The sequence below is a fragment of the Manis pentadactyla genome, chromosome 6 (assembly GCF_030020395.1).
Source record: "Manis pentadactyla isolate mManPen7 chromosome 6, mManPen7.hap1, whole genome shotgun sequence".
In the NCBI taxonomy this organism is placed as follows: domain Eukaryota; kingdom Metazoa; phylum Chordata; class Mammalia; order Pholidota; family Manidae; genus Manis; species Manis pentadactyla.
The window spans coordinates 104,431,118-104,457,803 of NC_080024.1; the positions used below are offsets into that span (position 1 = coordinate 104,431,118).

Sequence of the window (26,686 nt, forward strand, 5' to 3'; positions counted from 1 at the left end):
GTAACCTTGTATGAGTAACTTTGGAAATATTAAAAAATATGAGGTCATTTTATTCTATGTTTTTAACAGATAATTTTGGAATGATGAATGGGGAAGAATTTTCAAAGTCCACATAATTTCAGTTCAATCAAGGGGTGAAAAGAATCCAACTGTTTTTACATTTATATACATCGTTAACTGCACAGCACTGTTTTATAATAGGTAGAGTCAAGGAAACACACGTCTATCCTTAAAAAAAATTAATGTCAAAGAGTACAAACAACCAGAATAATAAACACCCACAATGTTGTGTGGGTGTAATTGCTAGCAAGCTTTATGGAGCAGGTGGGGTTTTAGAAGCAGTTTGAAGAAGGGAAGGGTGGTCTGACACGCCTCAGTAGGAAAGCTGTTCAAATGGAAGGGATGGACGGGAGAAGGTGGAACCCAAGAAGACAATAGCGAGAAAGAGGCAAAAAGAACTGCAGAGAGTAGGAAGGATGAAAGGTGAGCTATCAGTGGAGATGAGAGTCCCGAAGGTCGAGGTAGTGGGGGCACATCCAGGGCAACTGAAACCACCAAAGTCGGGGGGAGCACATTCTGTGGATAAGACACAAGACTTCCAGAGTGTGAAGGATTCCTTTGACAGAAGAATAGCTGGAAGGATAGATTAGGAATATAAACAATGGACTCCAGAGGAGACTTCCTCTAAAAAGCAGTGGGAGGAACCGAAGAGTTTTATTTTATGATGAACCCATATGAACCATTCACACTTTTAGTTTATTGTGTGGAAATAATTAGACTGTGTATCACAATGGATACAAGATGATTAAGACAGAGCCCTTAAAGAGCTTACAGTCCTTTAGGAGATTAATCAGGTTTATTGAAACTGGTACAACATGTCATGAATTAGAATCAAAATCACACTTTTATGATGTACTATTAGGTATAACTCCTCTCTGTGTTACCCTTTGGATATTTATGACGAGACTAGTAAATTACCAGTACTTATAACGAGTTAACAAAACCTATGTGAATTGTCAACTTGCTTTTAAGGCAGAAGTTATATACTTAAGAAAATATGTCTTAATGGCCTCTAGGATATTTCACCTCTCTCACAAAACTTTCTGCAGGTTTAAGCTAGGACTGTAAATCGTATTACTGGCTTACACATTGGCTTTCTGTGGGCATGTGGTGCAATTTAATGGTGTTGCAACACAATACTTGGGTTCCTACTCCTTTCTCTCTCCAACTGGTGTCTCCGGTATCTGCCAGCCACAGTTCTTCAGTTCAGCAATAGACAGAAGGGGAGGCTTCAGGTTTTTAAGGTGAAAACAATCCATATATGGTTGGAATAATGGATGAGTAATTCAGTATAAAGCATACTTTTGACTTTTTTCTTCTTCTTCAGATTCCTGTTTATTAAACACTCATTATTTAAGTTTCTACTCCCTCACTGCTAATTTCTTAGCTTTCTGAATATGAATGTTTACAGTCAATACAGGAAGCTAACTGGAACCTGCTATGAATCATAAATCCCTTCAAACTAGGAAGTAACAAAATATTACAGCTATGGGAACTAGAAGCAAATTCCCTGCCCTAACTCAAAAATAATTAGCACATATTCTGGTGATTTTTCTAAACCTTTACTACAGCATCAATTTATTTATTTATTGCTTTAAAGACATTTTTTTTTTCATAGGGGAATATATACTTTTTCTATTGAAGTATACTTGATATACAATATTATATTGGTTTCAAGCATACAACACAGTGTTTCAACAGTTATCTACATTATTAAATGCTCACCCCAACTAGCATAGTTACTGTCTGCCAACAGATGTTACAGAACCATTGACTATATTCTATGCTGAACTTTCATCCCCGTGACTGATTTATGTTATGATAGAGATTTATCCCCCTCACCTATTTCACCCACCCACCCCAACTCCTTCCCCATGGTAATAACCTTCAGTCACTTCTCAGTGTCTATGAATCTATTGCTGCTTTATTCATTTGTTTTGTTGTTTAGTCTGTTATTACTCAGTCTCTTCCAATTCACTGATTTCTGGGGCTATGCAAGGTGGGAGAGAGGTTTGCAGGCAGACATAGGTAAGTCCTAGGTAGTACCAAGGAGTGAAGGTGCCAGATGTGGCATGCCTCATTAGGTTGCCCAGTGGACAGTCAATAAATGAAATTTGCTATGGCATAGAAATCAACAGTGGCTAAACCCATAGCATTAAATGAGATCATCTAGATGAAACTGATGACCTTCCTTGAGGGTCTCAGTGGCTTGTGTGCTGGGGGAGATGAGCTAGGTCCCTCAGAAGACACGCCAAAATCTGGATCAGGAGAAATCAGAATGGAGATGAAAAAGGAAGCCTAAGGAATCCTGTCTGCATGAGGGAGCTCAAACTCAGATTTTAATGTTAAACATCATATTCAAGTGCATAGGGAGGCCAATTTTAAGCAAACTTTGTGAGGAGAAAATTAATTTTAAACTTAAAAAATGAAATGATTCTTCATGAACCTCAAGGTAATAAATTCCTTCCATGAGAATTGCTTGGTATAATTCATGGAAATTACTGTGTCTTTGACACTGAGTTTTGTTTTTTAATGAATATTAGTCAGATTTTTTTGAAGACTCAATTACTTCCTGGTTCTTAACTACTGATGATACCTTTGAAAATAAAATATTTTAATGCTGTTTTATCTATATTCAAGGAAAACCCAAGAAAAACTGAAAAAAATAGGCTTCTAGACCTTGATTTCAAAGTTAATGTTAGCTTAAGTTATGTATTTTTGGCATTTTGAAATTTTTTGTAAAAATAAATATGCTGAAATTATTATTTCTTTCCTTGTCTTGTCCCATATGAGTCTGTGCAGTTTGTCTGAAATTAAAAGAACAAATTCCCACTTCGTCATTTAAAAACAAAAACCTTTTTCCAGATTCTTTCTTACTAGATTTTTGCCTCCTCTTTTTCCTGTCTGGTCAGTGGGCCAGAGCAGTCTTCTTTTGTCCTGCTTCTGTTCTGAATTGCCATCCTCATTCCACCAAGTACCACAACAAGCTTGTGAGCAACTTGTCTGGCTTGTTGTAGGCACATTGTAACTCAGTCTTGAACTGAAGGAAAATTATTCCCATGTTACACCACAGTTCAAGTCTTTTCTCTCCCAGGCAGTTTTTCCTGACTCTTGTAGACCGTATTAATCTGACCCTCTCTGATGGGTTGTAGCTGTCTTCTCTTTGCCTCACTCCCACTGGCACTTGGTCCTGAAGTGCTTTGCCGTGGTATTTAGGTAGAGAACTTATAACAGGTTAATTGTGTGTATGCTTTCTCCCATTTTACCATTTAGGAATCATGTTTAATAGCTCTTGGTTATCTTACTCTTAGCATGTGCCAGACACTGTGTAAAGTGCTATATAGTCTTTAATCTGAGGACATGAACCACATCTGTAAGACAATAGCATTCTTCTTTTAACTACCATGAGAACATGCAGTAGACTATTGATACTAGCATTTTTCAGGGAGTTATTTGGGCGAGCTTTTCATCACTAGTAGCTCTCATTTCATCTCACCCATTTTTTTCTTCTCTGTTCAGGGACTGACTTTCACTCAAATTCAGAATTACTTGGAAAATGACCAAACTAAATTAGTAAAATGTCTGAAAGTATTGAGTATTTGTGGAAAGCTGTAAGTTTCTTATTTTCTCTCATGTATAAAGTCCACTTCCTTGCCAACAAACACTGCCAAAGTAAAAGTGCTACTGATCTTAAATACAAGTCCCATTTCTAATTAATGTATTCATTCTTGGAATGATAATGTGCTCTGCTGTAGTTATTGAAAGCAGCTTTTTTCCCTAGCTAGGTTGAACCTTTGTATATATTCTATCTTATTCTTCCTTCCCACTCCCAATCCTGTCTCCAGCTTGTGATAATCTTTAGCTGTTAGTTTTTAAAGCTTTATTTAATTAACATTTGTTTAACCCTAGTTAGATGTCATAAAAAGTAAATTAGTGGATTCTAGCTTCAAGAAATTTCTATGTTTGATTTCAGAGTCCATGTAAAAGAGTGAAAACTCATATTTGACAAGCAACTTTGTTGTGCTAGACAATTCATATAGTATTCCATTCTATCTCCATAATAACCTGCGTAGCAAAGAGTAATAAATACAGTTATTATTTAATGCAGACACGCTACACGGTTGGCATGGCACTAAGCATTTTTATGTAGTTCTCACTTGCTTCTCACATCAGGTGTAAGATGTAAGCTTTGTTATTTTTTATGCACAGGGAAGGAAACTAAGATTCAGAGTCATTAAATGACTTATCACACAGCTAAATGATGAAGCCACTAAATAGCAACTAATTTCAGGAAGAGGATCCTAAGATTACTTTCCTACAAAGACTCTTGGGTATATTTGGGATGGATACTTCTTAGTATCACTGATGCTAAAAACAACATCCTGATTTCTGAGTGTGGCTCTTGCTTGATAGCCACTGCCTAAGTTTGGGATTGGTTAAATACAGGGGACTGAGGACTGTGGGACAGCCTTGGAAAATGAATCTGTAACTTCATGCTTTGATGCTCCAATCATGTAACAATGAGAGATAAAATCTAAACATCACCAAATGAACTTAGTAAAGTTCAAAACAGTTGTCCATCTTTGGGATCCATATTTAAAAACCACATGGCTATCAGGGCTGAAGTCAGGGGTCTGCTGGATTTTATTCCAGAAATAAGAAGTGGTAACTAGGTTTAATTCCTATGGGACAAAGCTAGACCCACTACTTAAAGCAGGGCAGGGAAAGAACTTCATTGCTCACAATGGGAGGCTGGAAAAAAAATGTTTGCTGTTGGTCAATACCTGGGACTAGGGCTTTTCAGCTGAGGTGTTAAAAACATAGGAAGATACAGTTCTGTGACTTAAAACTGAATTAGCCATATGCTGGATGCAACTCAAAATGTCTCCTATAACCCTACAGTACTGCAGATAACACCAGAAATGCCCTTAGGAGACCTAGTTGGTCAAGGAACCTAGGATAGCGTGGTAAAAACAATAACAAACCTACTGGAGAGGAAGGAATGAGCACATAGAAACAAATTTTTCATTACAAATGGGCTTCAAACCAAGATTCCAAATATGTGAATGACTCTATTTCTAGTAAAGCAGCAGAAAACTAAAAACAACTGCTATGAGACCAAATTTCTACACCAAAATATTGATTATATGGAACAGTCTGGCAAAGATTTTGAAAGGAGTGAAAGGAGTGTGTTTAAAAGCTCAGAAGGATAAATGAAGGTGTGATTTCTACTAAAAAGAGTGACAGATTATGAAGCAAATCTGAGTAGAAATAAAATAAGAGCATGTGTGTTGAAAATTAGAAATTTAAGAAATGGAAAATAGTCATTGAAATAAAAGCTTTTGTTAGATAGGATAAACTCTAGACTGGATACCAGTAAAAAGAGAATGAATGGTTTGTAAGAGCACAGAGAAAACCACCTAGATCAAAATATACAGGGACAAAGTGATTTTTTAAAAATAGGCATGTTATAACAGTTTAGATACATGGGGGATAGACTGAGAGGCTTCAGTTTGTATCTAATAGGAGTTCCAGTAGAAGTGAATGGAGAGAGTGTGAAAGATACATAAACACTGAAGAAATTAAATGATAGCTGAAAATTTTCAGGTTTGGAGACATACATGAGTTCTCAGATTGAAACTGTTCTCTCGGTATTGAGCAAGACAAATAAAAATAGATGGTTGAAAGCATGCAATAAAATTGCAGGGAACCGAGAGAGAAGAGAGTATCTTGAAATAGAGTAGGCGACTTGGACGAGCCTTTTCTGCCCTGTGGATTTTAGTCAAAGGTCAGGACTTCAGCCTATGGTGAAGGTAGCTACAAACTGTTCCTTCCCTGTTTTAAGCTATTCTAATGCTATCTTGTCATTGTCAGAAACTAAAATGCTACACAATTCTAAGGAAAGCCTTCTTTCAAAATGCACCAAAAATGAAATTATAAATTTGCCTGCAAACAACCAGAGTATAAACTCTATTAAAACCCTGTGGGTATAAGGCAAGCTAGAATAGTGGCCTTGGTGATGGTATTCACAACCTGAATGACTTGGGACAAGTCAGTTAATTAATCTGTGAATCAGGATAATAATCCCTCCTTTATCAACTCTCACAGTTTTGTTGCATGTGAGTTTTATACATATGAGTTCTTTATAGACTGTACAGCATGATATAGTTGTAAGAAATCATTATTACTTTATTACAGAAATTAATGCAAGCTATGATTCCTGACTTAGAGTTTATACATGAGATTTGAAAAAACAAACTAACAAAAAACCCTCACAAGGAAATACAAAAATGTTTGCAAAACTACTTACTATAACTAAGCACAAATTATATTTGGTGCACACCAAGTGTGAGGGTATAAAATGAACAGAGAGGATGGGGTTAATCAGGTTAGGTTTAGTGTTAAAAAAATACAAGTGATGAATTATCCTATCCATTTATTCCCACTTTTTATTATGAAATGTTCAAGCATGCACCTAAATTTAATAATTGTTAACAGTTGGCTGTGTTTGCCTTATGTATATGGCTACATATTTTTTCTGGATTTTTAAAAACTCAGCTGCAAACATCATGCCATTTCACTGCTAATATTCAGTAGGCATCTCCTAACAAAAAGGACATTTGCTCACATAACCACAATACAATGACCACATCTAAGGAAGTTAGCAGTAGTAATTCCCCAATATCATCTAATAACCAGCTGATACTCAGAATTCCCCAATTTCTTCAAAACCTTTTCATAGCAGTTTTCTCCCCAAATCAGAATCCACACATTACATTTACATACACACTACATGTATTAGTTGTTTCTTTAATGTCTTTCGAGAACAATCTCACCCCCTTTTCTTTCCCCTGTAAAATTGACTTTTTGAGGATAACAAGCCAAGAATATTTTTGATTTGTATTGCAGAATCTTCTGGATTTGCGTATATTTTTTCCTCAAAGTAATACTTGTTTTTCTATCTCTGCATTTCCTGAAAACTGGACTGTTCCATGTAGAGGCTTGATTAGATTCAGGTATACGATTTTAGGTAAGAATACTCTATTGTGAAGAATTATACTTCGTATTGCATCACATTGAGAGATACATAATGTCTGATTGCCTGTTACTAGTAATGTGAAGCTGAGTGGTCTGGTACCGTGATTACCGACAGAAATACCCACTATAAAAATGCATCTTGCTCTTTGTAGTTATTAAAGGATGAAAATTGAGTCTCTCAGAATAACCTTTCTCCTAATACTTTTCACATCCATTAATGATTATTCTGCACTGTTTTATTTGGCATTGCAAAATGGTGAATTTCTAATTCTGTCATCCCTTCTGCTATCAGTCTTTGATAAATAGACATGAACAGCCTCCTAAAAAAGCTTGATGCTTCTGCGCCTTTAATTACCAATTTTCAGGACAAGATATTCATGTGATAGCTACTTCCAACGATTGCAACTCAGGCCTTTTCCTTTTCTGTTTTTGAAGATTATTGTGGACTCAATGATTTTTTTATACCCAGTGTTTTGTTTAAAAAAAAATCAAAGCAATTTATAACTGCAATACTATATACTATATATGTTTTTTAATTTGGTGAAGTTAAATGTGAAAACTAAGTGCTAATGAAATAGAGACTGAATGGTGGGGGTGGGGGGGTGTTAATCAGAATAATGTTTTTTTAAAGTATACATTACTAAAGATCCTAATCATTTTTTTAATTTATGAGATGCTCTTTCGTGAAAGTCTCTGAGAACCTTAACCAGAGTATAACTGAAAACAAGAATGTCAAAAAGGCACATTTAAATTGTTCTCAAAATCAATCAAAAATAATGAGGTGCTGGGAAAAAGTTGTATCCTTGATAATTACATCTATCAGTATCAGAAAACAAAAGAGAACAATGAGGAAATGACAACCCCTCTCCCAAGTAGCACATTAAAAAAAGCTAATGAAAAAAAGACTCTTTTAAAAATTGTACTAAATTAGCATTTCAAGTAAATTGACAACTTAAACGTTGATAAAGGCCAATCTGGGGCCCAAACAATGGAAGTTCTGTTTCTACTTTTATCTGCTTTTAAGAGAAATTATCTCCCTTGACTTTTTTTGTTGTCTTCTACATAAATGAAAGTAACTGTCCTAATGGAGGTGACAGTCCTATACTCTGTAAGGGTCAGGGAATCCCTGGAGTATTGTGCTTAATCTGAGGTTCTATTTGTTAAAAGGTTGACCTGGAAGAGGAAAACCAGGATGGTGAAAATTGTTGAAAGTGTTTCTTGTACTGTACCTCTATTTTCAGACTGAAAAGGGCTTAATGTAACTGTCACATTAGACAAGGGATCCAACCTGCTCTTTATAGCTGCAGAGCCTAGAGTTTCGACCAATGGGTGAACATAGCAGAAAAGCAGATTTGGGCCTAGAATTAGGAAGAATTCCTTCATAAATTTAGCCATACAGAGCTGGAATAGGTTTACCTTCAAGGGAATGAGCAACCCTAGGCCAACACTATGCAAAGGTTGTAATCACTTTATTAAAGATGATGTATGAGTAGGCAGGGGTTTCTTAAATATTTTGTTGAGAGTCTACAATTATAATTAGGGATGCTTTAAATTAAGGTCGTTTGAAATTACTTTTTAAAAATTCGAGAGTAAAAATGAATTTTATATCATGGCTCTAAAAGAAAACCTCAGCATATCCCAGTTTGCCTATCATTGCTTTTGTATTTGGGAAATGTGAGTTGGGTAGTGAGGTGAAGATCAAGATACAGCATTTTAAGTTCATGATACATTGTTTTTGATCACATTATATTTTTATTTCATCTAGCCCCAAATTTAGGAGCTTCTGACTTCACTAATAAGAATAGAAAGAGATATTTTAGACACTATCTTCAGAGTAAAATTAGTATTTAAATTACCAGTATGACAAAGGCATTTTCTTCCAATGATAAAAGAACTTATATACATAGATCTAAAAATGTGTCAGTTCATTTTGAAGGTAGTAGTAAGTGCTGGTATTTTATTATTTTGGCTTGTCAAGTGATTTTATTCTTTATTATTAGACCAGGAAGAAAAAAGCCCTAGTATACTCTGCCAGCATATTCATCAGTCATCATTTTTGGAGACAGTTTTCGACATATTGTATGTTTTACTGTGCTAACAAGAGAAAAGACTAGCCATTAAGTTTATGTTTCTTTGTTTTTCAGCAAGGTCACATATCAGGAATAATGCTAGAAGTATGCTAATAAACAATATATAATGTAGGTCATCTGGGAGTAAGAAATATTTTCTAACTAGTTCTAAAGGGAAATATTGTTAAAAAAGGGATAGGTGTTATTTACGCAACACATGTTGCTCTATATGTCACCATCAAAAGCATCTTATAAACAGCTCAGTGCAGTAAATCTTCCTTGGTGATTGTCAGGGTTTTTCAAGCCTGGATTAGATTTAGATTCAGCACACTCAATGCAAGATATGCCTAATGTAGAAAGCCTGTTAGATTATTTAGAAAGCTTCTGTTGGAAATATGCCTGCATTTCTGTGTTTTTCAAGGAATACTATTATCCTCTGTCATAGAAGCAAATACTTTGTTAAATGGCAATAATTAAGAAAATTTTACAGTACCGGCATTTATAATTTTAATCACTAATGGAATGATGCCAAATTTTTATGCTTAACTTTGATTTTGTTCTTTAAAATTAATTGCAATTTACAGACTGATGTTTCCTGTTGCTACCAGTAGTAAAACAATTTGGTATGACTGTGGATGAAATGATAATTCTGTAAGAATGCCTTAAAGTGTCATTGATGTGATTTGACAAATGTCATTTTCTCACATTTGGGAGATTTTCAAAATGGATTATTCCATAATGGTTTAATTTGTTTTCCAAGATGGTTTTTAATTGTAAATATTAAGTTTCATCATAAAGGAATTCATGTAACTGTTTTAGAAAACATAACCAATATTTTATTTATTGAGGACATCTAATATGTCCTGAGCCATATGGAGGACAGAGTAATAAAGGTGTAAAATCATACAGGCTGCTTTTATCCGAGCGCCCAGCATTTAGAACCAGCTTGTTTATCTTCTCACCTGTAAGGTACTGTGACATCAGGCAAATCTTTCTACTTCCCTGGGTCTCAGTTTCTTTAGTTATGTTACAAGAATTATTATAAATCCTGCTCTATCCACTTCACAGGACTATTGTGTAAAATGTTAAAATGGTGTTAGAGTGTTCAATATGATACGACTTCTTTATAGGAAAAAATATGTATATAAATGCTAGTAGTTAACTTCTGAAACATGGTCTAAATTTCAGGCTGCAGCTAAAAATTACAGTCTCTAAATCACTCAGTTAGAGTCCATAAATCTCAATATGTTGGCTATTTTACCTAAAATTTCTAAAAGCAACATCACAATTATTTTGGTTAGCATGAAAGTGTGCCTGATCTTCAAAGACGTGGGTTTCTGAAACTCAGCCATGTGTTATGGATTTTTTTTAAATACTAACCTCAGATTTTGAGTTTAGAGGTCATGAAAAACATATTTTGCCGTAATTATATGCCTTCATTTCTTCCAACTGTTTGCATCTAAAAGTATAGTGTTAAGATCAAGCCACAAGGTCTTAGTAAGGAACTCATGGAATTTGGCCCAAGAAGTCAGTCCGACAGTAGCTCATGTAGCAACATCTGTAAGACCAGCATCTCAAAAATATGCTGTGAGTAGGGTTGCATTGTTTTAAAGAAGACAATAAAAAGTGCATGTGTCTAAGTAAAATTCTGTTTATACTTGTTTTCTCAGAAGAAGACCTATCAGTGCATCAAGTGTCAGATGGTTTTCTACAATGAATGGGATATTCAGGTTCATGTTGCAAATCACATGATTGGTGAGTGACACTCTAAACCTTATTACAGATAGATTTTTCTCCTACTTGTATACATCAATGCCTATATAATTAAACAGAGCTCAAGATGAATTAATTGTTCAAACATCAGTGTTTTACCTAGGCATGATTGATTTTTTTATTACTATTATTAGGCCTGATAAGGCATTAGCACATTTTATTTTCTGCAAGGGCTAGTTTAGACTTCTTCTGAGAATTATATATCTGCTGCCAGTCAAAACACAGGTGATTAACAAATTAAACTTCTAATCATTTTTGCATTATTGAAAACTAACAGGAATGGTTAATGAACTGGATGTTAGCTTTCCATAGAGTTTTAGACAGGTTTTAATTTCAGAAGTTATTATGGTAATGGCACTACTGTGTTTTGCTTAAGCATCTTTGTATCAAAATCTGAAGTGGTGAATTTCTGTGATAGGGAAACATAAATAATTTGTATTGCCATAAAATAGTTTTATATGTATGGTTTCAGCAGCCTGGAAATAATCATAATCATAAAGATCATGTAAAGAATTCAGTAATCATTTTTTTATTCCCCACCAAACTTTTCATAGATCTTTAGAAAAGTGATTTGGGTAAAGATCTCTGAAGTCACTCCAAGCCAGTGTTTTCAGAGATTTTGCATTTCAGAGATTTAGCTAGGGCTAAAAGGATAATTTTTTCAGTTATTCATATTGTCCCATTATCCCTCAATTCCTCTGAGGTTACCTACTATGTTTTTTAATTTGGTAAGCACTTGGTAATAACATTAAGAGTTTTACCAGCCAATTAAACTTTATCAAGCAGATCTTTTTCTACTAGTAAAATGACAATTGCTATTACTTTATGCTATTTTTGTTACTCGTTTGTGTTTTCATACTATGAGAGTTTTTTATTTCATAATCATTTCATGGTATTTTATACCATAAATAATTGTGATATAATATTAAAAAGTCAATTAGCCTTATGCTCTCCTATTATCAAACTCTAAAGCAGAAAAGAAAATCCAGCATTTTAGACTCTGAACTTGTTTTCGGGGGTAAACAAGTTTTATTATATGCTAATCAGAAGTGCTCCAAGAATGCTCAGTGGCAGGGTTGCTCTGTCATTACTGATCATTAAAACCAAACAAAACTTCTAATGCTCTTGTAGAAATTAATGAAGATAAATTCGAAAGCATGTCAGAAAATTGACTAATCATTTTTCAATAGGATTTGCTTTATAGTTTTCAAATGATGTGTCCTTAAGAGGATTATTGCTTATAAAAGTCTTTAAGTGCTGAATTATGCAAAATGGAGCATACGTGCAACAGCTAAAATGTTGATCACTTTACCTCTTTATTTTTCCGGATTTCAGTCCTAACCATATGAATGATTTCCTTATACATTAAATAGCATATTCTCAAGTGTGATAGAATAACACTGACATCTTTACTGAGTGTTTAGAGAATAATGGCAACATGTTAGAGAGAGTCAAGTGATGTTGCAATTCCCTTCTACTTTGGATTCCAAAAAAATAATCTATATAAACTTTCAAAACTCCGTTTTCTTTTGCTTGGGTGTGTATTTGGGGGCTGGATTAGAAAAAATGAATTCTTCTTGACAAATGACAAATGTAAATATTTTCCATCTCTTTATTTCTCGAGTGCTGTTTATTGGTGGCAATCATTGTTGATTCTGCTTCATGCTACAGTTTTACATGGGCTTCAGTGGAAACATTTCTTGGGAGTTTGCAGCTTATGGAAAATGTAGTGAAACATTGTGGGTCACGCTTCTATGTAGTTTTATCGTATGTAAACTTATTTTTGGTTCTGGATTTGTTATATATTCCAGGATCCAGATGAACACATTGAATGTATTTGTCACTACACTATTAAAGTTATTTTGCACATGTAGAATCGGAATTAAATGATGAGAATGAGAGGACTTCATGGTTTTCCAATTTTAGTATCAGTTATCCTTACTGTTCATTGGCTTGTCCTGGTCCTTCTTTTTAAATTGCTTTATACCTTTCCTTTTGTATCTCTTACATTCCTTGCATCCTTAGTGTATTACCAGGGCTTCCCCCTTCTACCTTATGGTGGATTAATATGACACTAACTTCCTCTTGGGATCTGAGCATTTAGCAATTCACCTTCCATCAGAGAAGCAAATTCTATTCCTTTTCACAGAGAGCCTAGTTATTTAATATTCATGCTTTTTTAAATAATAAAATATGTAATTCTCTTGCACTTGAGGCCTAAATAAATGAATGTCATCCATTTAATTGTTAGATTGGTTGACCATGCAGCCAAGTCCTTAAACTCCATTCGAGTTGTTAATATCTAGAGAGAGGGAAGGTGTAAAGGGGGGATGTCACAAAGGCTAAGATATCCTTTTTTAAAATCCCAGTGTGATACTTAGTCTTTCAAATGAGGCAGGCAGCATTATTTTGTAGGCTAAAATACCTCTGTTGAGGGTAGGTATTTTTAGGCTGTGTATATGTATGTTTTTTGTCTAATCGAAAAATAATCTCAACTAGACATTTAGCAGGGAAGAGGGATTAGAAGCTATCTGAAAAGCCTCTTACTCTTTTTGTTAAGAGGGTGTGTAGTGTTTTTACAGATTTTGTTTTACATTTCAATCAGCCTAGAGGAAGGATTATGTCACCTGATGGGAAACAAGGTTTGCAAGCGACCCAGTGAGGTGAAACTTTGTATTCCTTCTTTAACCAGGTCATTTGCATTTGCTTCTGGGTAGCACACATGTTTTAATGCGGTTTCAGCGTCAGGCAATCTCCCTCCACCCCTTCTTTCTGGATATACTGGTCTCAGGCTGTTGGCCAGGGACATTTGTGAAAGGAAGACCATCAGTGTTTTACCAGTACGTACTGGAGACCTTCTGCCTGAGTGCTGCCTTGCAGCCAGGTGTGGACGCGTGGTCTGAGCTGCAGGAATAATTACTCAATAAAAATGCAGTAGGGATTTGACTTATGTCTACTAAGGATAAAAGAAAACCTCAGTCTCCACCACATTTTGACACAGTTTCAGTAGGAAATCAGACCAGTGACTATTTAGGGGTTTCTTTTCTTCTTTACACACACAGAAAAAGAGCTACAAAACATTTTAAGCTTTCCTGGGGAAATGATTTCCCTCTTTTGAGGTCTGCACAGACGAGAAATTTTTTGTCTTTCTTTGTTCCTTTCACATAGTTTGCATTGACTTTTGACCCGAGGGTACAGAAAGAAGCCATTGTGTATCGTGTCCTTTTAATTCATTTTTCACCATCTCTTTCTATCGGCATAGTAAATATTTATTGTCATTTTCCTCTTTGAGCAATTTCTGTTATTATTATTATTTGGTATGGATTAGCACAGATAGAGATGAAACCAGAGAGTTTAAGTGTGTTTAACCCAGCAAAGGAACTGCCTCATATAAAATTATGAGGCTCAACAGCAGTAGAGTAAATTTGTAAGTGCTCTGAATAAAGGGCTGTTAGGCATGCAATAATATAAAGAGATGACATTGCCAAGAACTATTTATGAGAAGCTTAATTTTTTCACTCTGATAATTCTTGACCAATAATTACCAGCCTCTAATTATCTATTTTAGTTAGAAAGAAATTTTGATCACTACAGAGGTTGGCATTGCAACTAGCGCATAAATCCCCAAAGAGGCAAATGTGTTCCAAACAGCCACAAACAACTGTCTCATGAAACACAGTGAGCAAATTGCGAGCGGCTGGTGGTAGACGACCAGCAGTACGTGCGCCGTCGAAGGCCAGTCAGCTTGACAAAGAAATGATCAAAGGGGAGAAGCACCGTTGTCCTTGGAACCGATTGCAACAGTCATGGACTTCGGAGCACAAGTGGTCAGGAGTAGCTGTGGACGTTTCCAGCCCTCCCTTTCAAAGTTCTTGGATGGAGAATGTGAAGGGCTGGATGTGCACCATTTAACTAAGAGATATTTTTTTAAAATTGAGTTAGAAATGATTACTTAATTAGTTCCATTTTTTCACATTTTTCATTCATAGACACTGGTGTTGTAATGGCAAAATGGTATCTAGGGTTTTGTAGAAAAATAAGGAATGGAAATAGTCTCTCATAAACATGCCCCAGATGGATCAGAAGCAATGTTTAGAGAATTTGGGGGAAGCAAATGTATTTATCTGTTAGAAAAGCAAAACTAGAATTTGGGACTAAAAGGGAAGCTGTGGAAACACTGGTGCAAAGATGTGGACTGTTTTTATTCAAATCTGTAATACTCAGTGTTTTATACATAGTTACAATTTTTAAAAGGCCATGAAAAGGTTCAAGTCCTCTGTGGTGTATGTGGGAATATATGTCCCTTCTGTGTTACATGTGATGTACATCACTGATATGAAGACGTAAAGAATGCATAAATCAATTTTGTATAGTGAGGTGAGATTCTGGTCTGTTCTTGTGGCAAGTGACATTCATATGTTCTGCAATTTGTTTGATGCCCAAGGTCACAAATGGCATTCTTTTTCTTCCATTTCTTTAGTGAATGGTGTGGTATGTGACTAATCTTTGTTAGAGTTTTGTGACATTCAATATCACTTCTGAAACACTTCAACTTGAGTGCTTTTGCTTCAGAATAGACTAAAACCAATATTTTTAGGTCTGTAGTTGTTTTGGACTTTATATGTCTTAAGGGGAAATATCCAAAGATACGGATCTCTGCATAAGAAGATACAGGGCTATGTTGCCCTTTGAACTCTTCAGCTTTCATTGGCTGTTTTTTTTTTTTAAAGAATAGGTATGAACCCATAGTAATGCATATATGTGTGTATCCATCAATGTGTGTGTCCCTGCACTCTCCTAAGAAGCTCAAAGTCATTAAGTCTTTGGAGTTTACATTAATCTTAAATGAGAAGACTATTGAATTTTTTTTAAGTCATCCATTTGATTGCTTATAAAACTCAGGGAATTAAGAAACAAGCATTTGGTGCTAAATATGATGAAATGCTGGCTTATTTCATCAAGAGCAGGATTAAAAAAGATGAAATCTGGGCAGTTTAATGGTAACAGAAAGCTACCCTCATGTGGGCAATGCTGGCTTATTTGAAAAGCCCATAAAGGGTTTCTACATGGACCATACAAAAGGGATACTTTCTCTTTAATAGCCATCTGTACAGGAGAGATGAGAAGTGGGCCAGGTCATCTCTCCTCAGCTGTCATGATATTAACGTAGGTAATGGAGCAAGCTCGGCGTTCTGCTGGGTGTTGTTTTTCATAGATGTTCATCGATTTACACAGATAATTCTATTTATTTCTTAGAGTTGGTCCAAGTGAACCAGGCAGAATAACAAACATCAAAGCGTTTCCAGTGACTTTATCTTTGTTTGTAATGTAACTTTTGTCTAAAAAACAGTGTCACACCTACTGTGCAGATGGCTGCATGATTTGTAAACCGGCCAAAACATTTAAACAAATGTGTGATCTGGGGATAGATTAAATAAAGGATAAAATGGAGTGTGGGCCACAAATCCTAATAATCAGATGATTTTAAGTTGTGTGCAGTGTGGAGTGATGGTCACAGCGATAGCAGGGCAAGCTGGCCAATGACAGCAAGGTGCCTTATAGATCTCAGGATGGAGCTTGTGGCCCGGTAGGCCTCAGTTTGAGAACCGCGCATTTGCTGGACAGCTGGCTGCTCTGTGTGGGGACATCAGATAAAACTTATGTAAAATGAAGTGTTATTGCTTAGTATGAAATTGTTCAGAGAGGGAATTTGCAGACAGTAACTGAAAACAGAATTCATGGTACCAATGAAGCAGACTGTAAATATGAAGAGGGCTTAATTATCTGCACAATTTAACAACAATTCAAGATGTATTCAGAAAGGGCGTTCGCCAGCAAAAATAGGACATAGCTACACTGTTTATTCCCAGTGCAAAGTGGGGTCCCAGTGACTGACCGGGCCTCCTCTAGGGTCAGCCTCCCCCAAAAAAAGAGACAGTTTAGAAGAAAAGAAAAGAGACCTGTGTTCAATATCTTTTTGGAATAAGATAGTTTTCAAGAGCCCGCCTAGGCTGTTTGGATTCTCATTTCTTAAGCAACTTTTAAAGGGAATTTTTGAGCCTATCAACTTCAGGGTTATATTAAATTCAGTATTAAAAGGCAAATCAGGGTGCTCATCCTTGTTTTGTGTTTCAGCCTGCATCTAGCAGCTTTGAGAGATGAGAGTAAAACATACGGACAGTTAGTGGAGTTTCTAATTCACAAGCCCTTCAGAAAGCCTGTGATGCTCATTTTCCATGAGAGGAAGAGATCTGACTAAGCCCACAGACAGACTGAAGATTCAGGCTCTTGTTACTTTTGAGAACATGCCGCCTTTAAAGAGGCCTCAGAAGAGTGTTGCCATCAAGCAGAATGACTGGATGCCAGCCTTCCATCCTGGGCTCCATACAGAGGCGCAGGGAAGCGCATTTGCACCAGATGGATCCTTCCATGCGACTGGCTGAGACATGCTGGTGGGGCTGCTGGCTCGGGTTCTGTCCCCACCTTTGACTTGCTGTAGAATATGCCACAAGTGTAGCTGTTTTTCACTCCATCTGATGTTTGTGATCAAATGTGGGTGTCTGTTTCTGAATGAAGCTTGCAAAACATTCCTGAACAGAGGGCGCCGGAGGTCATCACCTATAGGTACAGAAGTGGGCCCCTGCACACAGCATGTCCCTACATGTGTACACTCTGCGACCTATTTCCACAGGATCAGTTCAGACACCTAAAAAGAAAAGGTCTCTGATGACCTACTTCCATAGGTTATATCCTAGTTTCAGGGCCATTAATAGCAGTAAACAAAGGAAAGGGAGCCAATATGGAGAGTAGGCGTCGAGCTTCAGCTGCTCATATTGTTGCATTTGGTGAGCTGATGGGGTTTCATAGGTCACCTTTAGAATTATGCCTGTGACAGCAGTAGCTACCTGCCAAGATTGCAAGGTATCTCACAGCTCTCAGGATGGCGCCTGTGGCCCGGTAGGCCTCAGTTGGAGGGGTGCACATTTGCTGGACAGCTGGCAGCTCTGTATGGGGCAGCCGTGTGGGCTGTTAGGGAACTGGAAAGGAGACAAGCATGAAATTTCCTCTAACCCCAACTCTGTTTTTCTGTACCGTTGGCTGCTTCTCAGTTCCTTGACAAAAAAAACCAATCAGGCACCCTTTAATCCGCCTGTGATTACCACTGGTATAAAAAGAGAAGCATAATGAGGAAAAATGCCTCGTTTTGTTGCCTTCAAAAGCCAACAAATTGGAGTTAACTTGACAGGAAGTGGCTTAATAATTAGATTATTTATTTATTCCTGACACATATCCCCCTGTTACTAGTCTCAGGAGACCCTGTAGATGGTACGATTTTCAAGCTGCCATTACTTCGCTGTCTTCTGTGAACAAAGAAGCTACTGTCTATCAGTCAATTAAATGCACTCTTTAAGCAGGGGCTGCGAAGTCCTCAATGGAGAGAGCCCTGGGACATTGTGGCTGATGATTCCTTTCTCTGTACTGTACATCACACTCTCGACTACAGTCCCCACAGAGACGGAATAAAGTCATGCATTAAAATATCACTTGTTGATTTGTTTGCTAATGAAGAGCCATCGAAATGTTTGTGTATTTCTATGGCAAAATTGTTGATAAAAGGGCCTACTTGCCTGCATATCTTAGTTGATCTGCCATGAGTGCTTATTTAAGAATTATTAAAATTTAAGTCACTAAACAACTAATAAAAAAAAACCCAGAGCTAACAGGAGTTTTATTAGTATTTTCATCAAATTAAGTGAAAAAAGCAGGAAAAATAGAGAAATGGTGTCATTTCAATCCTTTGCTTATGACTTTGTTTTCTCTGACATAAAAATGTAAGTCTTTTAGTGGCTGCAATGGGGTATGTGGTGGGGACTTGATAATAGGGGGGAATGTAGTAACCACAGTGTTGCTCATGTGAAACCTTCGTAAGATTATATATCAATGATACCTTAATAAAAAAAAGAAAAAAAATGTAAGTCTTTTTCAGAGTGTCTGGGAGCTACACCTTTAAGTATGAAAAGACATTAAAAACCCCTTTGTGAAAATAATGTGCTTTGAAATTTTATTTTTTCTTTAAGACAAATGGCATTTTTGTAGCAATTTCTCTACATGCAGCAGTTTTTCTAGGGAGCTTAGTGGGGGCTTTTACAACCAAAATAATAAATAAAACATCTGTGACATACAGTCTCACAGCCACATGGATTACACAGAAACCTGACTTTCCTTCTCTGTATGGTCCTCTTCCTGTTCCCTTTTCTTGTCCTTTTCTTTTCTTAGCATTACTTTATTTCCATCTAAAGGGTGGTGGGTGGTGACTTTACAACCATCATTGAGTCAAGGTTTTTATCCCTTAATATATTCATCAATTTCCTGCGACTTACTGTTTACAATGTACAAAGCATGACTTTGCTGGCTTCCCTGGCTCCCATTCATTGGTTTTATGTTTTAAACATACATCTGTTATTAGGTTGGAGGTCTAGAGGTCTGTCTAAGGCTGAGAGACATAGAAAAGATCATGACAGCTCTCTGATGAAATATTTAGCTATGGCTCTGTCATTTAGAAGGATAAATTTAGAATTTAAACCAAGGCCACTGAACATTGAAAAGCGTCCCCTCTTCTTCCCATCAGAATTTATAAATGAAATAAAGCTTTTAACTATAGTTCCCATGATTACCTGACAATAGGCTGTAAAGAATTAATTCAAGCCATCTTCCATGGCCATATTCCTTATTTCTACCCTGTTATTCCAAGTCATTTTGTTAGAAAAAGCTTAGATACTCGGAGGTGTTCTATAATAGAAAATGAATTGAAACCCTTTCATTAATTGGTGATTAATATATTTCAGAATTAGTTTAAGCAGGGCCTTACCTCCTGCCCAGTCAAGTATGTTCTGGTTAATATCCAATTATCTGCACCTTCGTAGTTATTATGTCTTAATATTTCAGATATGATAACCAGAAACTTGAGAGTAATGCTAATGAGCAGCATGAGCAAGAATTAACCAACGACATACCCAGTGATCCTTGGTGAGGAGAGAATCTCCTTTATCCCCTTAACACATGGCTTCAGCATCTCTGGGCCCTGAATGAAAGGTTAGCCTTCCAACTACAGCAGGCAAGAATCAGAAAGCAAATCGTTTTTCTCTTTTAAATAATGGTAACCTGAATGTGCACTGTTAAAGTTCACCTAAAAACACCAGTTAGGTTAATTTTATGGAGAATAAGAATAGGAAGCAAAGAGTGGTTTCTAGTTTCCAAACAGGAAACATCGTATTCTTTCTCTTTTCCTCTTTAAAAAGCCAAAAGCTGTCACCTCTTCTACGAACGTTTTAATTCAGAATAATTTGAAATGCCTATACCATTTCACTAAGGAAGCACTTGCATTCTCTCCTTACTCCCCCAAATTCATCACCATGCTGTATATGTGTTAAACATCTGTTTGATTTTTTTACAGGTAATTTCACTTTTGAACAATCTGACGTGGCTCCCCTGGCAGGGCCTGCTCGGGTGGTGTGTGCTGGTTCAGAACGGGTAGCTTTAAATAGTGGCTGTCTGTGCTGTATTGTAATGAAGCAGCATCAGTGGGTTGCAATGAAAGGTGATTGTTGCACGGGGACGACTACTACACCTTGGGGTCCATTTGCACCAGATTATTCTTGTTATTGTTATTATTACTTCCCATCTTCCTCATGCTCTTGCTGCTGAACTTGCTGTTGGCCACTGGTGCACCACAGAGGGGATCTTAAGGAACACTGCCGGTGTCGTGTTTTTCTCTTAGGCACACACCAATCACGGGTCAGTTCCAAACCCAGATATCCTGGGTGGCTTTGAGGGTTTTCCATGATGCCTTTTTTCTCTGCTGACTTCATTTGTAATGTTCCTTGTCTTCATCTGAGAAGGGAACAATTTTTTTTGTGAATTAAAGTGACCCCTTTCTTTTCAAACATTTTGTGTAGATGTTATAAATTTGTAGTTAGTATGATCAACCTATGTATCCCTTCCCCCAAAGAGGCTTAATAATTTACACAGGGGACTTAGATGGAATTACTGTTGAAGGGAAAGATTTGTATTTTTCAATATCTTCTTGGGTTTCCTTAAAACATAGACTGAAGTCATTATGGATATTGTATATACTAGTAACATGTCTGTGCCAAATCGCCTATTTTCCACCCCTAACCAACTGCTATCCCAATAACTAATAAGAAAAATAGTGTAGATTTAAGTTGGAGGTCCTGTGTTCTTATTGAACAGAATTATGAACGAGGTTTTAGCCTAGGGATAATTATATGTGAATCTGGGGTGGCAGTTAATCCCTTCGTGGTCATAATTTTAGTACCTGTGTCCATTTGTTTTTCCAAATTGTTGGTGAGGCTGTTGTGTCTTTCTGAGGCTGGGCTACTGTGTGCAGCATTCATAGAAAAATCTAGAATTGGAACTGACACACCTTCAATTGAACTATCAAGTCTTTTAAAACTGCTTGGCCAGTGACGCCAGTCCTGCACTGTCGGACCATACACACTTCCGATCATGGGCCAAAGAGCATTGATTTTTAGCTGTCATTTCTAGTGCACATACTGTAGAATTGAAATTTAAACCTTAATCCACTCAGTAATGCAATTAATTTTTAATGTGCAGTAATACTAATTGAAATAGCCTGAATTTAGTAAGTCACCACAAGACATTTTCCAAAGCAAAAGGGTCCACTGAGAGCTGGGAAGACAGATAATCATTGTTACAGTGTTTACAGAATAGATGCCCACTCTGCAGGCCTGCAGTGGAAAGGGGGTTTTCTTTAAACTAGACTATAGTACATCTCTTAGTGAGCAGAAATGTCCTTTACAGAGAATTCCTGTTTTCTACCCATTGGAACAGGCTAAACATGTTCTGATGAACTTTTTTTTTTTAAAAAAAAAGCATACTTTTTTAGTTTAAAATACTTCACTAGTACATGTAAAAATGAGATTGACCCATAGAAAAAGCAATTATGAATCATTGCAAATGAAGACACCTGCCCACAGTGGTCTGGGCAAAAGCAACTGCCCCAGTGAGCACTCCGATTTCATGATGTGTATTTGAGATACTATTTCCAGAGTTGATGAATGTGTGTAATTTATCAGCTGCCTGTGAATCTCTTGCTTTGTTTTGGTATATGTATATTCCTGTGAACCAAAACACATCCAACTTTCTTTTATTTCAACTTGCATTCCTTTAGCTTTTGCATATTATTTCAAAATGGCCTTTTAAATGTTGTGTGAGTTGTTTTTTTCCCTAGCCAGAGTAAAGCAAATTTTGCACAGTAAAACCGAACAGGGTTGCAGTCATTTCAAAAAGCTTCTCTAACCACTTTTATCTGCTAGTAAATGAGGACTTTCTAAAATGCATCAGGTCTACTGAATGGGCTCGCAGAGTGTTCAAAATGAGCACCAGCATTAAGTTTAAAAAAAATGCAGACACTGTATATCATGCTTTCGTGACTCCTGCATTATAGTATTTAATAGGCCAATAGTGCTGTTAAATATTTAGTAAAGGTTCCCTCATAACCCTGCCATCTTTTCAAATGGGATTTGAAGACATTTTTGCAGCACATAAGTAAAAATGTTCAAGAACTTGAAGTAGTTATAGCATGGCATATTTTCTAAATGAAGTGTGGGGTAACATGGTACAGATGAGTATAGCCGATTAACACCTACAAAACACCTAAATCAATTCACATTATTTGGATTAAGGATTCAAACTGGCTTTCATTTTGTCACTGCTAAGTCAAAGTGGTGTTGGGATTATTTGCATAGAGTACTAATATAATATTACAGTATGTCAGAAAAAAGGAAGTGCTTATATTGTGATTAATTTAAACTGCCCTAACATCAGCTGAGCTTTATTACAGATATTTTCTCTCTCGAGCTGAAGAGAGGGAAAGGAGAAGAAGAGATGAAGGAAAATCAACTTATAGTCCATTCAGAGCATATTATCAAATCAAACTTGTGTATTGGAAATTAACTCTTTTAAGCATCTATTTTGGGTTATGCTATAGCCAATAATAATAGATATTGTTGTATACACTGATAGTATGCCTAATGGCTCATCTTTATCAGCTTTTTCTTATCATATTTTATAGTTATTATCCAAATAACAAAAATTATACTTTTTAATCTGAAATGAAAATTGGTTTCTAGGATCCTTATGCAAAAATATTGCCTTATGAAGGCAATTGCCATGTGAATATATATATATATATCCAGTAAATATGATGCTGACATCATTACTGTTGTCACAATGGTAGGTTAGAACTCATAGGTAAACTTTTCAGTGCTAAATGGTATTATTAGTTTTGAAGGTGTAAAGATAAGGGCTGGTAGTTTGTTCGGATTCATGTGTAATGGGTTTGGTCCTTCTAGGAGCCTGTTTGCTCAGTTCTAATTTTCATCCTGCTTTATATGCAGCCGGTGACCACAGTACTCATTCAAACTGCACAGAGATACATCTCATCTGTAAAGCATGGCTTGCTGATCTTATTTGCTATTTGTATTCTCACAAGAAGAAACATAGGATTCACGTGATTCAGAAGAAATACATTTTGTTTTGAAATTATGTATATCACATGTATGTTCATATCAAGAATTTCCTGATAAAGAATGGATAAAGGAGATAGCTTTAGGCATATGTGAAGCAAAAGGGGGGAAGTGGTATGGGGTTCATATGTAGGTGTGTTTAATATGCAATGCCTGATGTATGTTGACCTCAGGTTATAAGAGTAGAAAATCCCATTTTCCAGCTTGTTTCAAATATAGTAAAAATGCCGCTTCAGTTGCTTTATGCTACTCACATTGGGAAAGGTGCTTATACTGTGATAATTATCATCAAGGAATATTAATGCGTTCAGCATTTGTAACCCAAAAACTCATTATAGCTTAAGCTGTGCATCATCTGTGAAGAGAGAACTTTGCCAGAATCGGCTCTTCACAGGGGTTGCCTCCTGCCCGCTGCGGAGTGGTCAGAATACTGCAAGAGGTCACTTAGGCTATTTTTGAAAGCTGAAGTTTTGCAATTTTTGAATCACTACCTTCTGTCGAAAGAGCTTATCGTTCTTGCCTCAAAATGTCCTCCTTTCTAAATGAATGCATAGCAAAGTGCAAATAAAAATAATAATAATAAATAAGAGGTAACTGTGTCTCATTAGGTAGAGTCCAAGAGGGGTAGCACATATATTCCATACCAAGATAATTGAAGTATTGGCATCTTTTCTTCGGTCATTGAACAAAGGGGTTCATTTACACCCGTTTCCTTAACGCAGGGGCCCTTGGGTTTCAGATAGAAATGCCCCCACTGGGGCTTCACAGCCCTCTGGCTGGAAATCGTGTAAATAAGACTGCAGGGTCAGCCCTCCCTTTTTGGCAGCAGTGTCCTTAATTAGTCTGTGACAGTCTTTCACATGAACCTGCACTGTTCCTGGGATCATTTCTCACACATCTAAGACATCTATCTGATGCATAGATGGCTATTTTTGTATGTTTGTTTAAAATCATTCCCTGGGGAAATATTGACATGGTGGGAACCAGAATCTCTGGGTGTAGCCAGAATTCTATAACTTAAACTGATCAGAATATCTGGTTAGGCAGCTCCATTATAAATTGTAAGTGGTTAGTGTCATAAGAACATTGTGCCCTCACCTGAGGTTGGCAGCTTGTTGAAAGGAGCTGTGTGCCTGTGATATTTTTATGTGATTAAATCCCATTATTTTTCTCCCTCTGATCCATTGCTTGTCATTTCCCATAAGTAACATTGCTCTGTACTTCGTGTTATAGTTTGTGTTAGGCCAGGCAGAGAGCACTAATATTGTTTTTTCTATCAGGCTGCCTGGCTTTGCTGGACTGTTGTGTTTCTGGGGTCAAATTGTGAACCTGGCCTTGCTCCTGGGAGGACTAGAAAAATAAGTTTCATAACTTCCGATAGACCTACACGAAGGATGAGAAGGAAAACCGTGAAGCCCATAGGCTCAGTTGAGATGAGCTGTAGGGCTGGAATTCATCAAGCAGGAAAGCCTGCTGTTGTTCCCGAAGCTTCCTCACCGGGAGGGGTCACTGCCGAGGACGCTGAGTCCGTCATGGCTGAGGGCCCGGAGGTGGGGGGGGCGCGGGGTAATCATTCAAATAGCCCAGCAGGCACAGACACACAGGTTGATAATCTGGAGTAAACTTGCTGAAACAGGAACTCACCTACCTGTTAAGAGCACTTAGGCAAAGGAACATTGATAGAATGAGTGTCCCAAATTCAGCACAGATACAGTGGCTTGTTCTAATGGAAGTGATTCCTTTTTTGTTTGTTTGTTTTTAGTGGAACAGAACCTTCATTTTGTGCACTGGAGGGGTACTGCCACAAAATGGATGAACATCCTGCAGCAGAGATGTGTCCTCAATAGTTTGGGGCTGGAATGCTGACAGGGTAGTTGAGACAGACAGTGGTGGCAGGAGGACGGACGCTTCATAATCCTTAGGAATTTTGAGTGGCTCGTAATTCCACTTCCTCACCAAAAGAAGAGTTATGAAAAGGTGGCTGCCAGGTCCTTCAGGCACTCTGCACTTGTGACAGATGCCATCCTCTTTACTTTGAGGCGCTGGAAATGTATGTGGGTTGGTTTGTTTGCAGTAGATAAAAATATATACTTTAGAAGGAGAAAATTGTATTTTCATGTTTAAGTTCACTATTTGCACTTGATATGGTGAGATCCAAATGTGAACAACTGCTTTTGACATTATTTCTGTGTCAGCTGCAGCCCAGGATCACTGTGATTATGCTGAAGGACCCCAAAACATGGGAGAAAGGTGATGTTGAAAACCTGGGAATAGTGTAAGATTGCATTCAACGTCCAGGCTGTTTTAGAGAACTGTACTTCTTTAATTTTTAAAGCAGTTTAATCTTAGTAATGATACATCCAAGAAAATTGTGTGGGGACTATATGTGTCTTTTAAGAAAAAATTATAATCTTCCAAATGTTACAGGTGTGTTTAGAGGCAAAAAAAAAAAAAAAAGAGCACCGTCAATTCTAAATAAAAGGTCATTTTAACTTTCATTAAAAGTCTGCTTCACATAATCTGTACCTTGAGCCATCACATGTTATTTTCATAAACCAAAATTTAAAGTACATTCGTTTCAAGGTCTTAAAATATATGACTGATTTCTCAATTCTAATTCTTATTTCCTTTCAGTAACTATGGTTTCCTGATTTTTTTAATGGCCTATGTTTAAAAGAAACTTTTGTAGTTTTCTTTGTGTATTTAAGTGTGTGTGTGTGTGTGTGTATACACATGCACACATCTGTGTGCAGACATGTACTCACTGCCAACCTTTTCTACCAGCTACTAACTGGTGCACCACTCACTGCTTTGTGTTTAACATGTTTCCAATAGCTCAGAGAGATGGTATGACAGTGAAATGAAAGCCGTGGACTTTATAGTTTTGAACCTGATGTTTGAAAGAGAGATATTGGAAAAGGATGTTTTTTGGCTCGGCTCCCTTTTTAGATGTAATGGCTGCTTCATTAGGACTTGGAAGAGTTTCCTGTGATTAAATTTAATCAAATGGCTCAGAATAACAAACTTGTACCCTCAAAATTCTAGGATAGTTCCTATACATTAATTGCATTTTTTCCTAAATTTAAAACACACACAGGCACATGCACACAAACACATATGCTCATCTTTACCAACAACAACTAGTTTGTAAAATGCCTTATGGTACTATCTCAAACC

The 26,686-nt window shown here is 36.8% G+C and overlaps 1 protein-coding gene across 7 annotated transcripts in view; it reads left to right on the top strand.

The window, feature by feature from the left end:
* The window catches only part of ZNF521 (zinc finger protein 521), a 273,380-nt gene that overhangs the window by 140,867 nt on the left and 105,827 nt on the right, over positions 1 to 26,686 (top strand). For 4 of the 7 annotated variants that reach the window (XR_005028153.2, XM_036902571.2, XM_036902565.2 and 1 more), the window contains one exon: positions 10,838 to 10,922. Coding sequence is in view for 5 of the 7 variants with exons in the window: in XM_036902571.2 (XP_036758466.1) it covers positions 10,838 to 10,922 (85 nt within the window). In the remaining 2 variants the exon portion in view is untranslated. The remainder of the gene's footprint in view (positions 1 to 10,837; positions 10,923 to 26,686) is intronic. The other 3 variants (XR_008998288.1, XM_036902567.2, XM_036902570.2) reach the window with 1 other exon arrangement.